The 13276-nt window shown below is 38.2% G+C and overlaps 1 protein-coding gene across 6 annotated transcripts in view; it reads right to left on the bottom strand.

Annotated features, from left to right (window-relative positions):
• AKAP6 (A-kinase anchoring protein 6) overlaps positions 1–13276 on the bottom strand; it is a 487418-nt gene that overhangs the window by 369622 nt on the left and 104520 nt on the right. For 4 of the 6 annotated variants that reach the window (XM_053224350.1, XM_015073684.3, XM_015073690.3 and 1 more), the window contains one exon: positions 163–520. In XM_053224350.1, coding sequence (XP_053080325.1) covers positions 163–486 — 324 coding nt within the window. In that variant the 5' untranslated portion in view covers positions 487–520. Of the gene's footprint in view, positions 1–162; positions 521–2481; positions 2609–5212; positions 5516–13276 lie in introns of those variants that run through there. The other 2 variants (XM_027065559.2, XM_053224351.1) reach the window with 2 other exon arrangements.

Below are 13276 nucleotides of genomic sequence, written 5' to 3'. Positions count from 1 at the left end.
AAATCAGGCAAGAATGAATTCTGCCCATGTGCATCGAACCTGGTATTCTATTTTTCTTCCTGGAAATTTCCTCATTGCAAGTTATAGAACTCAGGCGCCAGGTGCTACAGCCTTTTTCAGACTTCTGTCTAGAACGGACCTAAGTCCAGAGACCTTCCTTACCTTTAGTTGAACTAGATGCACATCCACATGCTTGCTGTCTGAGTCCTGCTGGACTGAATAGGTTAGGTCACGGACCCTCTCTGAGGTCATCCGGAGCCAGGTCTCAATTTCAGGTAAATGGAGAACAATCTTCCAGTCAGCCCCTGTATGCAATGGGGGTGGCTTTTCATACTGCTGGTCAGAATCCATATCCTTCATTGCCTCTTCTCCCTCACCCTGCTCCACAGTGGGTGTCAAGTTGATGGCCATGGGTGAAGCATCAGTAGCCATGGGATCCAGGTCCTGAGACCTCAGAGGGGAAAGTGTCACGCTCATGGTTAACATGGAGAAGTCTAAACCTTACTTCTTTCCAAAACAGCTGAAAGGCAAGAGGAAAGAAGAAAGCAAGAGTCAGACAAGATTGCCAAATAAAGAAATCATACTTCGCAGAAGAAACAGGATTTCTAAATTAAGCCAGATTTCTAAATTAAGAAACCATAGCTCATGGCAAAAACAGAAGGAGGTGTTGTGAGTTTCTACATAGTAGCTCCAAGACCCAGCATATAATAGGAACACAAAACCATGTGGTATTGCCTACCCCACCATCCATCGTCTCCTCATTCCTTACTAATAAAATCCTGCTTTTCAGCTGTGCATATTCCTGCCAAGAATTTACAACTACATTCCCTATCTCCATCACAGCTAGGTATGGCCATGTGGCTAAGTTCTGACCAATGAGGTGTAAGTGAATGTGTGGGAGAGCTGCTTAAAAGGAGCTGACTTAATTTAGGAGGGGCCTCCTTTCTGCCCTTCTGCTTCTCCCCCTGCTTCTAGCCTATAATGTGGACTTGATGACTAGAGTTCCAGTTTTTGTCTCTGACCAGGAGATGCATTTGGGTATGGCAGTAGAGGATGATAGAGCAAGGTGGTAGGAACATGGATCCCACAGGATAACAAGGAGCTACTGTATCTGTCTTAGACTGCTGCCCTGAACTACTTTTATTGAGAGAAGAACAAACTTCTATCTTGTTTTAGTCACTATCACTTGGGGCTTTTCTACTATAAGCACCTAAGCATCATCTTGGCTATTATAATCAGTATATTCAATACGTGGGATAACTAGAGAGGCAACAAGGTTCTAATTAACAAAAACACTACGCTGAATTCAGGAGAGGTTGCTCCTTTCTATGATATGTTAGATAAAAGGATATCATGCAGTAATTCCAAACCTATACTTTGCCAAAAAGTATAAGTCAGGAATTAGTATATGCAAAATATCTAATTAACTATCAACTTAAATTACATTAATTTTTGGTGATATTGAAAATTTTAGAAGCTTCTAGAATTTCAAGAGTAATAAATTGCTCTTAAACACTTAACATTAAGAAGTTAACTAAATATGTTTAAAATAACATAACTGTAAGTCATAATAAACTTTCTTTTTAAAGTTGATAAGCTTGTTAGTAAGCTAGCTTACTAATGTAATGATCTAAGCTATATAATTTATCTTTCTTCTAGAACTAGTCTAACATAAAAAGACAACGTTTAGGATCTTGTACTTTAAACATTTCAAATAGACATTTTTAGTTTCAGAAGCAGCTTCTTCTACTCAAGGTAGTGGGTTTCTTTTCCTTTTTTTTTTTTTAATATTTAATGTCCATTTACTTTTGAGAGAGAGAGAAAGAAGGTACAAGTGGGTAAGGGGCAGAGACAGACAGAGGGGGGCAGATGACCCAAGAGGGTTCCCTGCTGACAGCAGAGAACCCAGTTTGGGGCTCAAACTCATGAATTGAACTGCAAGATCATGACCTGAGCTGAAGTCGGACAGTTAACCTACTGAACCACTCTGGCATCCCTGGGTTTCTTCTTCTTTTATGAGACTTTCTCTGGTTCTACACATTCTAGCTTCCTTCTCCAAAGATAAAATGTGGTTGAACAAAATATGAAATTAAATGTGATTGCCAGAAAGTAGCCTTTATTTCTTTAGATTCTCGCTATTCACTTAGTAACAATAGCAAAATTATTTTACCTACAAAAATAGAGGGGGGAAAATCAAGAAAGCTCCCATTTTGACCAGCAACATGTAACTTTCCATACAGAAATGGGCACAGAGAATGAAAAAACTTATTGAATTGACAAAAGCCTTAAGAATAAGTTATTCCTATGACATATTATTTCAGAAACCTTCCAACTCTGCATTGCACTGCCCCCCTCCCAATTTCTTGAACATTTAACTTTTATATTAGATGATAAGCAGGATTATGGATGAATTTTTGAAACCAAAGTTATTGTAAAAATAAAATATATGTCTTAAGGTAAGTTTATCACTCTGGTACTGACCTTAGAAAGTGATTTTAGACTTCAATTCAACAGTTTTCTCCATCTAATTGTGAGAGAGAGAAATCCATGCCCCACATTCTTAACCACTCTTACATACAATTTTTAAAATCATACTAGACCTGGCTATTTTTTTAATGTTTATTTATTTTGAGAGAGAGAGACAGAGTGTGAGCAGGGGAGGGGCAGAGAGGGAGGGAGACACAGAATCCGAAGTAGGCTCCAGGCTCTGAGATGTCAGCACAGAGCCTGGTGGGGGGCTTACACTCACGAACAGTGAGATCATGACCTGAGCCTAAGTCAGAAGCGTAACCAACTGAGCCACATAGGCACCCCTAGACCTGGCTATTTAAAAAAACACAATTAAGAGATATCAAAACTTCAGAAGCAATAAAAGTCCAGGAAGAGTGAGCTGCCATCTACTTATTCATACCCTAGCCTCAGACAGGCTCTGGTTCTGATTTCTCAAAGCACTTTTAAATTTTTAATCAATTCACTTGCTCTCTGGGCAATCCGTTTAGAATCACAATCCCAGAGAAGGAATCGGATACACAAAGGTTAATAAAGGTTTCCAATGGAAGGTCACAGAACTGGTGTTAAATGAAGAAGACAATGGTATCACAATGGTTACCTCTTATAAGAAACCAGATTCACCCAAATCAGAAAACTAAATGCCAGGGTAGTGTACAATGAACTATTTCTGCCACACCCACACACTGACTCACACACGCAACCCCAGATCTCTCCTAAGCACGCTGCGCAACTGAAAAATGATGCTTGGTCATTGTGTTTTCTCTGAAACTCCTGAATCAACACAGGGCCTTCTCTGGAATACACATCCTACTATAAACTAAAGAACATATAAAAAATCGACTCAAAGCAATTTATGTCCTAATATACAATATTTCCAAAGATACCATCAGGCTGTGCACTAAGCAGGCACAGTGCAGTTTTATGTGGGACAAGATGCTCCACATTTCTGGGTCTCAGTTTCGTCATATTTAAAATGACAAAATTGGACTAGGTGATCAATGAGATCCCATCAGACCATAAAAATCTGTGATTACCCTGGGTTATTTTCCAGAGATTCCAAAGCCATTAAAATAGCATCCTGCCTATACTGAGAGCTGTGTAGATACCAAGTGCTGGTCCTCCATTTTAACAAAGCACATGAACAGCATCAATAGATTTTCCTACTTAATGGAATGAAATAAAGTATTACCACGCAAATGCATTTTATAAATCATTATTAACACATTATGTGTTGCTAATTCTTCCTAGAGAAACAAATATGGGAGATTCTCTCCTCTTAGAGTTTGAAACGAAAGACTGACAACAGAGATGTGGCTGTATATGTAGAGGACACACAGAATAAAAACATTAAACAAAAATGTAGCTGGTGTTCATCACACATGAGTAAATGCTAAGGAAACCTAATATTCAAGCCGCAAAGCAAAATATTCCTGTGTCTATAAAGTTTCAACCTGGATGTGATGTTTCTATATTTAACTGAGCAGAGTATAAACAAGAAAACTTCAGTATCTCAGAGAAGTAAAGCAAAGCAGGGGTCTACTCAAGTTTTATTTTAATCTCTATTTTCCCTCTCGTATACCTTTGCCACTGGGAAAGGAATACTGCCTGTGTTGTAACAGCATAGCAAGCCTGGAAAGTGGCATAAAATTGATTAATTATCCATTTTCATGCAAAGTAATTACCATAAACATTTAAATTTCTGTTCTAGTAGTTCACATTTAATATGCCCCCATGGATAACCAATCTCTTTTTGATTTTCACAGAATCACATCTGATTTCAAAGATAAATTTATAATTTAAAGGAAAACTGCTTCACATTGTAGAGACCTATAGTAACAACCTTTATGTATATTTTTCCTGCCCCTATCATGCCTATTCAAGCTTGCTTTTCCATTGAATTAATTACTCTATTTGAATGCAAATAGTAGGAAATTCAGCACAGGTCTATTACACGTTCTTCTAAATACTGTAAGTTTTGTGTTCTTTCTTTACAAGGCGTCTTAAAATGAGATTCCTTTCCAGGCACAGAGAAACTTTTTTAAAAAGCCAGTAGACAACAGATGATACAGATGAAAGCAATGACCCAAATGTGCCCAGGTGTCCACCCACTCACTCAGGTTCCAAAAGTGCATGTGTGACAGGAGCAATCAACCAGCTTTTTGGAAACCAGTAACCTCCCCTTCCCCTCCCCCATCAAGTAATTATCTGTGGCCACCTCTCCAGCATTAGAGATAATACCACCTTTATCCCAGCTGCTGTTAAAAATAACATAAATCAAATCCTTCCCTTTCCACAAATCCAAAGAAGATTCAACATTTAAAGTGCAAGAGCTGCAAGCCGTAAAGATTTAAAAGCTTTTTCTTTTTTCTTTTTTAAATATGTGGGAGGGCTTTTCCCACCATACTCTATTTATCATCCTATAGAAACAGAAGAAACATGCCACAAATTGCTTACTGACACGGACCAGTTCTGCTATCTTCCTGACAGTCCACAAGTTTTTGGCTGAAACCTGACATTAGCAGAATGCATTCGACTTGAATAAGACACATTTCAGTCAGAGAGTGTTCTTGTACCAAGCTAGGAGACCAAAAAATGCAGCCACACAGCCATCTAAGCTGCCCACCTCCTTCTCCCTTCTCTAGTAATCTTTCTCTCTTAAATAAAAGAATAGAAAAGCAAGAAATCTGCCGTATGTACTCACTGTAAATGCTTTTGTCCCTAAAGGTCCTTCGGGATTAAGTGTCTGGCTCCTCCTTCTCCACCCCCCTCGGGTTCTCTTCCTGTGGCCAAATAAGATAAAGGCTGGTGTCAGGCCTGCTCCATGCCAGCAGGACACTGGTGAGTCTGCAGGGCACCAGCTTCATATGTCCTTAGTAGCCCAAATCTCTTAAAAAGAGAAGGCTGCTCCACTGTCCCTATTTGGAAACTAATGTATAAGCTCCAGGCCTGTTCGGTTACAGTTGGGTCTTTTGCAAACAAGCCATGATAAGTGAGCAGAGAAAAAGGAGACAGTTGCCAAAACAAGGATCACTATGGAAAAGAGTGTTCGGGTGGACAGAGCACATCCAGTCACAGTTCAGAAGAACCAAGATGAAACATACCCTAAAAACTGAGTAATCCTAAAGCAGAATAAATTAATAAATGCATAATTCAATTAATAGTACTACATTAACATAACCAGCTGACAAAGCCAATCTGAGTGGAATAGGGTCAGGCCCCCTTTCCTTTCTTAGGAAGAAATTGCTCTTTCCAAGTAAAGAACATCATCCTGTGTATCGTGTGAGAGGCAGTTCTACCATCCATGTAAATCAACCCAAACCTAAATACTTGCTCTCAATCTTTCTGTGCTCTGCCTAGTCCCTAAAAACAAGTGAGAGACGAAAGCATAATTCTAGCCAAATTAACAGATATGTTTGCTACTACACACATGTTACAAAACTGAGACAGAGAAAATTATGTTAGGCGTCACTGAGGATCCTTTTTCCTCCCTCCTCATTTCATCTCTTTCATGTTCTCATAATCATCCTTTACAGAACCTATTTATAGAGACACTGAATTTTGAAAGGAAAAAAAAAAGTTCCACTGGAATGTTTTCATTTTTGTCCAAGGTTAAGCTCTTATGCTTTGATTACATTAAGGAAAAAGAAATAAACTTAAGAGGGGGTACCCTGTATCTGGTTCCGGCATTCTAGAATCAGGCTCTGCGAAGAAAACACAAAAACAAGTTTAATAAATGGCTGAATTAAATGTCATGGCCTACCTAGACGAATGAGGCTCTAATTCACTATCCGGTTTTAAATCTTGCTGCCTGTGTACATTCCTGGCCTCTTGCGAGGTCAAACATTAGGAAACTTTAAATGGCTCTAAGCTCTTAAAGATGAGAGCCTAAGAGTTCCTGACAAGTGTTAAGTTAGATTTGCTCTTGGGGGGGAAAATAAAGGGTGGTTTTTGTAAGACGCTCCTAAGGAAGTTTCCATAATCACTGTCTGCTTCTTCCTTCTCCTTAGCCCTCTTCCTGGCTCCAAGCCCTGCAGCATTCACCTGGAGTAACAAGGTTTAGTGAGATCACTGCCATAACCCCAGATTAGTCTCACTTTCTAATCCTCCTGCCACAACAGAACAGCCTGCAAGCGGATAGGATATCCTCGAGAAGGACTTTGGAGGAGGGAAGGGGGCGACAACATGTAAATAGTGGGTCCCTGACAGACTTCTGCAATTAAAACGATTTTCTTGGTGTTATCACTGCTGTTTCCCCTCTCTCTTTTTCCCTCTTTAATATGTCCTCTGTGCACAACTGTGTCCCCAGGCAGATGGTTGATTATACGCTGCTAATCACACAGGGACCTCTCCCAGTCTCCCTTCAGTCACCACTAACTCCCTCACCCAGAGCATAGAGTCTTCCATCAGCCATAACACACTTCATCAAACCATCTTCCTTCCTTGGCTTCTCCTCCTACTCCCCAGCCCTGCACCCTGATTATCAAGTCCTTCTCCTGTGGCAGGGACACCCAGATTGACTCGTCTAGTCATTACTCCTCCTGTGTTTTCTTTCCCCCACCACAGCAGTCGGCTCCTGTCACCCAGAGATTCACATGGCTGCATCAACCGGTCAGTTGCAAATGGTGCCCATGCTCATGAGTGCGTGGACCTGGATTCAGCGATGAGTGTTCATATTTCTTACTCTCATCCCAAGTTGCTAATAATCATCTTTAACTGTTAGGCAGCTACTTTTCTACTGTTCAAGAAAGCGTCTTGAGAGGAAATGGATTTGTAAAACTCTAATACATAATCTACACTATTTCTGCTTTCGTCAGTGCTATTAACAGAAAGAAAACTGACATTACTGAAAATCAACTTTATATAAGGTATTATGTGTATATATGATTCATCATATTTGCCCTCAAGGAAATTATAATATGGACAGTATTATAATTGTCCCTCCCTCCACTCTCTCCCCCCCAACCCCACACACACACTCACCCACTGATACCTGTTACACAAGCAGGAGGTAGGCAAACAAAGCCCTGTGAAGGCCCCCGTGGATTGGGATTAATCCTGAAAGGAGGAAAGATAAGAAGGAGTATTTTCTGGACCAGGTAACATTTGAGATAGGCTTGTAAAAACAGGTATGATTTAGATGGGCAGGGGTAGAAGGGAAGTGGGAAAACAATTTCAGCCTGGGAGAATGCCGCTACACCAACAAGTTAAGAGAATCAACAAATAATTCAGCATTGAGAGGAAATGGGAGCTTGATGGGGACCAGAAACAGACAAGGCTACAAAGTAAGTTGTGGGCATAATATAAGAGTACTGCAAAGGCCATGCTAGGGAAGAGTTTGGAATGAATCTCACAGGAAGCAGAAACTTGAAAAAGACTGTAAAGAAGAGAAAAGGATTGCAGTTGTATTCTAAAATGGGACAGGAAAATCAATGCATCTACACTTATTTACCAAGAAAATGAAATGAGAAATCAGCATTATGAGAGGACTAACATCCTCTTTTCCAGGTAGACTTCATTAATATAAAACATAAGCTTAAAAACCTCTTTCTGGTCCAGAAAAAAGAGTGGGTGGGAGAAAGAAAGAAAAAGAAAGGAAGCCTACAGAAAAAGAAAAGATGCCTACAAATATGACTTTCAGATCAGAGTAATTAAAGGAGTTCTGTGCTCTGTCCTACCTACTCCATTAAATATAAAAAGAATTCTCCATTTTTAGTTCTCCATTAACCCTAGTATCATAGATGTGAAGTGGAAATTTTTTAAGGATTATTTTATGCAATGTTTTTACTTTTTCCTGTTCTAAAATTATTTTAAATTAATTAAAAATTAATATATATTAATTCAAATATTGTAAAAATAGATAACATTGAAGTTAAAAGATCCTCCTCTATTCCTGTATTTTTATCCCCAGTCAATAAGTGATAAGAGGCTATTTATCTTTTGTGACCTCATTATGTAAAGTAGAAAGGAAATGAGCCTTATAGGAACAGTCATTTTTAAAGATTCTGAAGTCTAAATTAGTTGTCCGTATTAATGCAGCAACATACAAGTGTTTGCTAACTCAGTATCTATTTATCTAGTGGTAATAGGTATTCTACTAGAAGTTGAATAAATTCTGACAAATAAATTGAGAGTTCTGGGTGACTTCTGGGTAGAGATAGCAAACTGAATATCTAATTCTGCTTCCTCTAGAAATCCCACTAACACCATTGCAGAGGGATTTTTTATTTGGGACTTTTTCTTTTTTTTAACGTGAACATTCAAAAATGGGAGGAAAAACAATAATCTTTTTGGAAACAGAAAATTGTATGAACAAGTGATAAACTCTTTAGCTGACTCAAGAAAGCTAAATCTTAACCCAGAAGAGCAGAGAACAAAGAACCAACCTGAGTTTACTTCAGAATCCTTTAAGCATTTTGGAACTGGTAGAACCAGGTACCTCTGAAGTAAAGAAAGAAGAGTGTAGAGAGAAAAATTAACTTTACAAAAAGAGAAGTCTGGCCTTTGTCCTGACTTCTAGAAGGTAACCTCTGTACCTTGGAATTTCCAGAATGGTAGGAGTATTTTTGTTATTTATTGTGGGCCCCTCAGAGCACACCTGACAGTTTATGCTGACAAGGTGACTCATGATGGGGGCTAGCCAGACAGAAAAACCAACCATGTGGTTAAAGAGTTCAGGCTTTGAGCAACCACCAGAGCAATCATTCAATCAATCATGTACAAGTAATGAAGCCCCAATAAAAACTATGGACATTGAAGCGCAAGCAAACTTCCCAAGTTGGCAATACTCCATAAGTATTGTCACACATTAATGACAAGAGGGTAATGCATCCCTGAGGATGTGGAAGCTCTGCAGTTGAAACCTTCTCAGTCTCAGATTCCACCCTATCTATTTCCTCCTTTGGCTGGTTCTGATTTGTATTATTTTGCTATAATAAAATTATAAGCACAAGTATAGTGTTTTTCTGAGTTCTGTGAGTTGATCTATAAAATTACCAAATCTGAAGGAGTCTGTGAGGATCCCTAAATTTATAATCAGCTGCTTTAAGGTGAGGATATCCCTGGAGACCCTTGAATTTGCAGCTGTTGTCAGAAGTCTTGGGCTCACTTGACAGCCTTGGAGGACTGTGCCCTTAACCTTGAGTGTGGCCTAACTCTGGGTAAAGGGGCAATAGCACATTGAGATTTATTTTATTTGAAAAATGTTTTAAAAGAAGTTATAACCCTAAATCTTTCCTTACTCTGTGTTGCTGGGTGGTTGCTCTCACACCCAATGCTGTCAGAAGACTGGAGGTTTCTTCTCCAGAAAAGATCAATCAAAAGGTCTCTGGATTTGGGGACACTGGACACAGTTGAAGAAAGAAGTACCTTGAAAATGAGGGAGTTAACATAACATTCTGAGTGTTGAGAACCCCCCTTCCCACCAGTCTTCTCTCCCAACTTGATTCTCCAAAGTCTCTACCCTCTAGTCAAAAGACTAGAGCTCCCTTTTCCAAGAGGTCTGATCAGTCCAAGAAGACAAGATATAAAACTAGCACATCCATATCACCCTACAGTGACATCCACAGTCAATAGGTCTGTCCACATATTCAGAGCATTCATTCAGCATTTTAGTCTCCCACTCCTAAATATGATCAGGCACTCAAGAATTAGCACAGATTTAGGGAAAGCTCTAATATGGGTAATAGGCCTGAAGTAAGCAAACAAACAACCTCAACCTGTAGGAAACAGGTTCTGCACAGAGAAGATGATTTTGTTGAAAATGAAATATTATCAGAGATAAGATTTTGTATCCATAAAAAAGAAGAGAATGTTATTTTTAAAAGATATTTTTGGAACAAAAAAGAACTTTGGAAAAATAAAAACATGATAGCAAAAAGGGAAATCTCAATACAATGGGTGAAAATAAACTTGAGAAAATCTCACAGAAAGTAAAGCAAAAAAAAAAAAAAAAAAAAAAGACAGAAATTAGGAAAGAAAAGGTAAGATAATTAGCCACCAATCTAGGAGGCCCAACATTTGGAGAACAGGAGTTCCTGGAGGCAAAAGTAAAGAGAAAAGAAAAAAATCATCAATGAAACTTTGAAGAAATAGTTTCTAGATTAAAAAGACCCACGTAGTGTATAAAAATAGACAAACACTAAGGCACTTTTTTGGAATCTCAGAATATCAGGGAAAATGAAATTTAGGTTAGAGGTATAGACATATACAAAGAATCATAACTTAGATTGCTTTGGATTTCTCAAAAGCAGCTATGATATTATGACTTATAATAAGAAGCATATTTTTGGTCTATGTCATCATTTCTAGCAGAGAGTTCCTAAGACTTGGAATTTCCTAAGCACAAAGCAAGGAAAGTATCTTTTGTTATAGTAGTTGGTCTTTTGTCCTTGGCTCCTGAAATAGCACCAAAACCAAAAAGGTAAAGACTGTCCTTATTATTTATAACCAGTCCCTTTCAGCCACACCTGAGTTTATGTTAATGAGGTGACTTTTGGAAAGCCGTTAAGGAAGGTGCTGCTTACCAGAGTAACCAACCATGATTAAAGCATTCAAACTTTCAGTCCCACCCTTCAATCTCAGGGAAGAAGAAAAGGGCTGGAAGCTGCATGAATCACCAATGATCAGTATTTAATCAGTCATGCCTATGTAATGAAGCCTCCATAAAAACCCCCAAAAATGGTTCAGAGAGCCTCCAGATCAGTGAACAAAAACACATCCATGACGACAGAAGCTCTTGTGCTCAGGATCTTTCTGGACCTTGCCCTATTTATCTCTTCATCTGGCTGTTCATTCATATGCTTTAATATCCTTTCTACCAAACTGGTAATCTAGTAAGTAAATTGTTTTCCTGCATTCTGTGACTGGCTCTAGGAAATTAATCAAACCTGAGAAGGGGGTGGTAGGAACCTGAGGAGGGGTTTGAGTTATAACTAGTCAGATACACAGGTAACAACCTGAACTTAAGATTGACATTTAAAGGGGGTGGAGGGAGGGAGACAGTCTTGAGGAACTGAGTCCTTAACCTGTGGGTTCTGACACTATCTTCAGGTAGATAATGTCAGAAATGAGTTAAAATATAGGATACCCAGCTGTTATCATAGAATTGCTTGGTGTGGTAAAAACCACCACACAGTTAGTGACCACAAGTACCAGAAGTAGAGTACTGAAAATAGAGGAGACACACAAGAGTGTGTTTTTCTATATAGCAGCTACATGGTAAACAACATTTTCCTTAAGAAGGAAAAGGAATTGTAGCATAGAGGGGCACCAGGCTGACTCAGTCAATAGAATATTTGACTCTTGATCTCGGAGTCATGAGTTCAAACCCCAAGTTGGGTGTAGAGCTTACTTTAAAAAAAAAAAGTTAAGAAATATAGCATAGATTTGTATACCAAAAATAATACAGATTGATAAACAGTAAAATGTAAGGATAAAATAAAGATATTTTCAGATATTTAAGTTCACAAAAACTAACTTCCCACATACTTTTATCAAAAGATATCAAAGTCTCTCTACACACTCTACCAAAACAAAGGAAACCAAGAAAGAGGAAGCCATGGGAATCAGAACCCAGAAGACCTAGCATTCCAGGTTTATGAAGAAAGGAAATCTCAGGATGGCAGCTGTGTACCAGACAAGGAAGCATCCAGTCCAGAATGGAACAGGTCAGAAGACTCTCAGGAAGACTGCTTCAAACAGGTGACATTGAGAGAAAACCTGATGTAAATTAATATACTTAGAAGAGACTTACTCAACTGGTGGAGAATTGGGTGTTGAAATAGAAATAAACATAGAAAACTAAGCAAACAATAATTATAAATTCCAGAAAAGATTAAAGAGTGTACAAAAATAAATCAGGAATCATATTACTCTATGTGGTTTAGCTAAAAAAAATTACATTTACCTAATCTTAATAATATAAACACTAAATGTTGATATAATCCAAGTCACAACATAATTTTACAGGATGAATGAGAGAGCAGGAATTGTGAGCGGGCTCACACATATGCATGTGCACCCTTATGAAAGGGTGACAGAGAGATGGGATGGGGGCAAGCTAAATAAATTCTCATCTTTCATAATAAGAAGTCAACAGATAAAGACAAGAGAAAAGTCACATTTGTATGGAACCACAAAAATAGCCAAAGCAATCTGAAAAAAGAAAAATAAAACTGGTAGTATCACAATCTCAAATTTCAAAATATACTATAAAGCTGTAGTAATCAGAACAGCATGGTTCTGACACAGAAACACACAGAATAGAGAGTCCAGAAATAAACCCACACTTGTAATGTCAGTTAATCTACAACAAAAGAGGCAAGAAAATACATGGGGAAAAGACAATCTCCTCAACAAATGGTGTTGGGAAAACTAGACAGCTACATGCAAAACAATGAAATTAGACCACTTTCTTACACCATACATAATAATAAATCCAAAATGGATTAAAAACATAATGTGAGACCTAAAACCATTTAATTTCTAGAAAAAAACATAGGCAGTAATTTCTTTGACATCAACCATAGAAACATTTTTCTAGATATGTCTTCACTGGCAAGCAAAACAAAAAGCAAAAATAAACTAGTAGGGCTACACCAAAATAAAAAGGTTTGTACATCAAAGGAAACCATCGACAAGCAAAAGTTGACATAATGAATGGAAGAATATATCTGCAAATTATATATATGATAAGGAGGTAATATCCAAAAAATATTAAGAACATACAACTCAACACCAAGAAAACAAATAATCAAATTAAAAAATG

This window comes from Acinonyx jubatus, chromosome B3, assembly GCF_027475565.1.
Source record: "Acinonyx jubatus isolate Ajub_Pintada_27869175 chromosome B3, VMU_Ajub_asm_v1.0, whole genome shotgun sequence".
Taxonomy (NCBI): Eukaryota; Metazoa; Chordata; class Mammalia; order Carnivora; family Felidae; genus Acinonyx; species Acinonyx jubatus.
The sequence above is the reverse complement of the archived record's forward strand: the minus strand, read 5'-3'. Positions and strand labels throughout refer to the sequence as shown.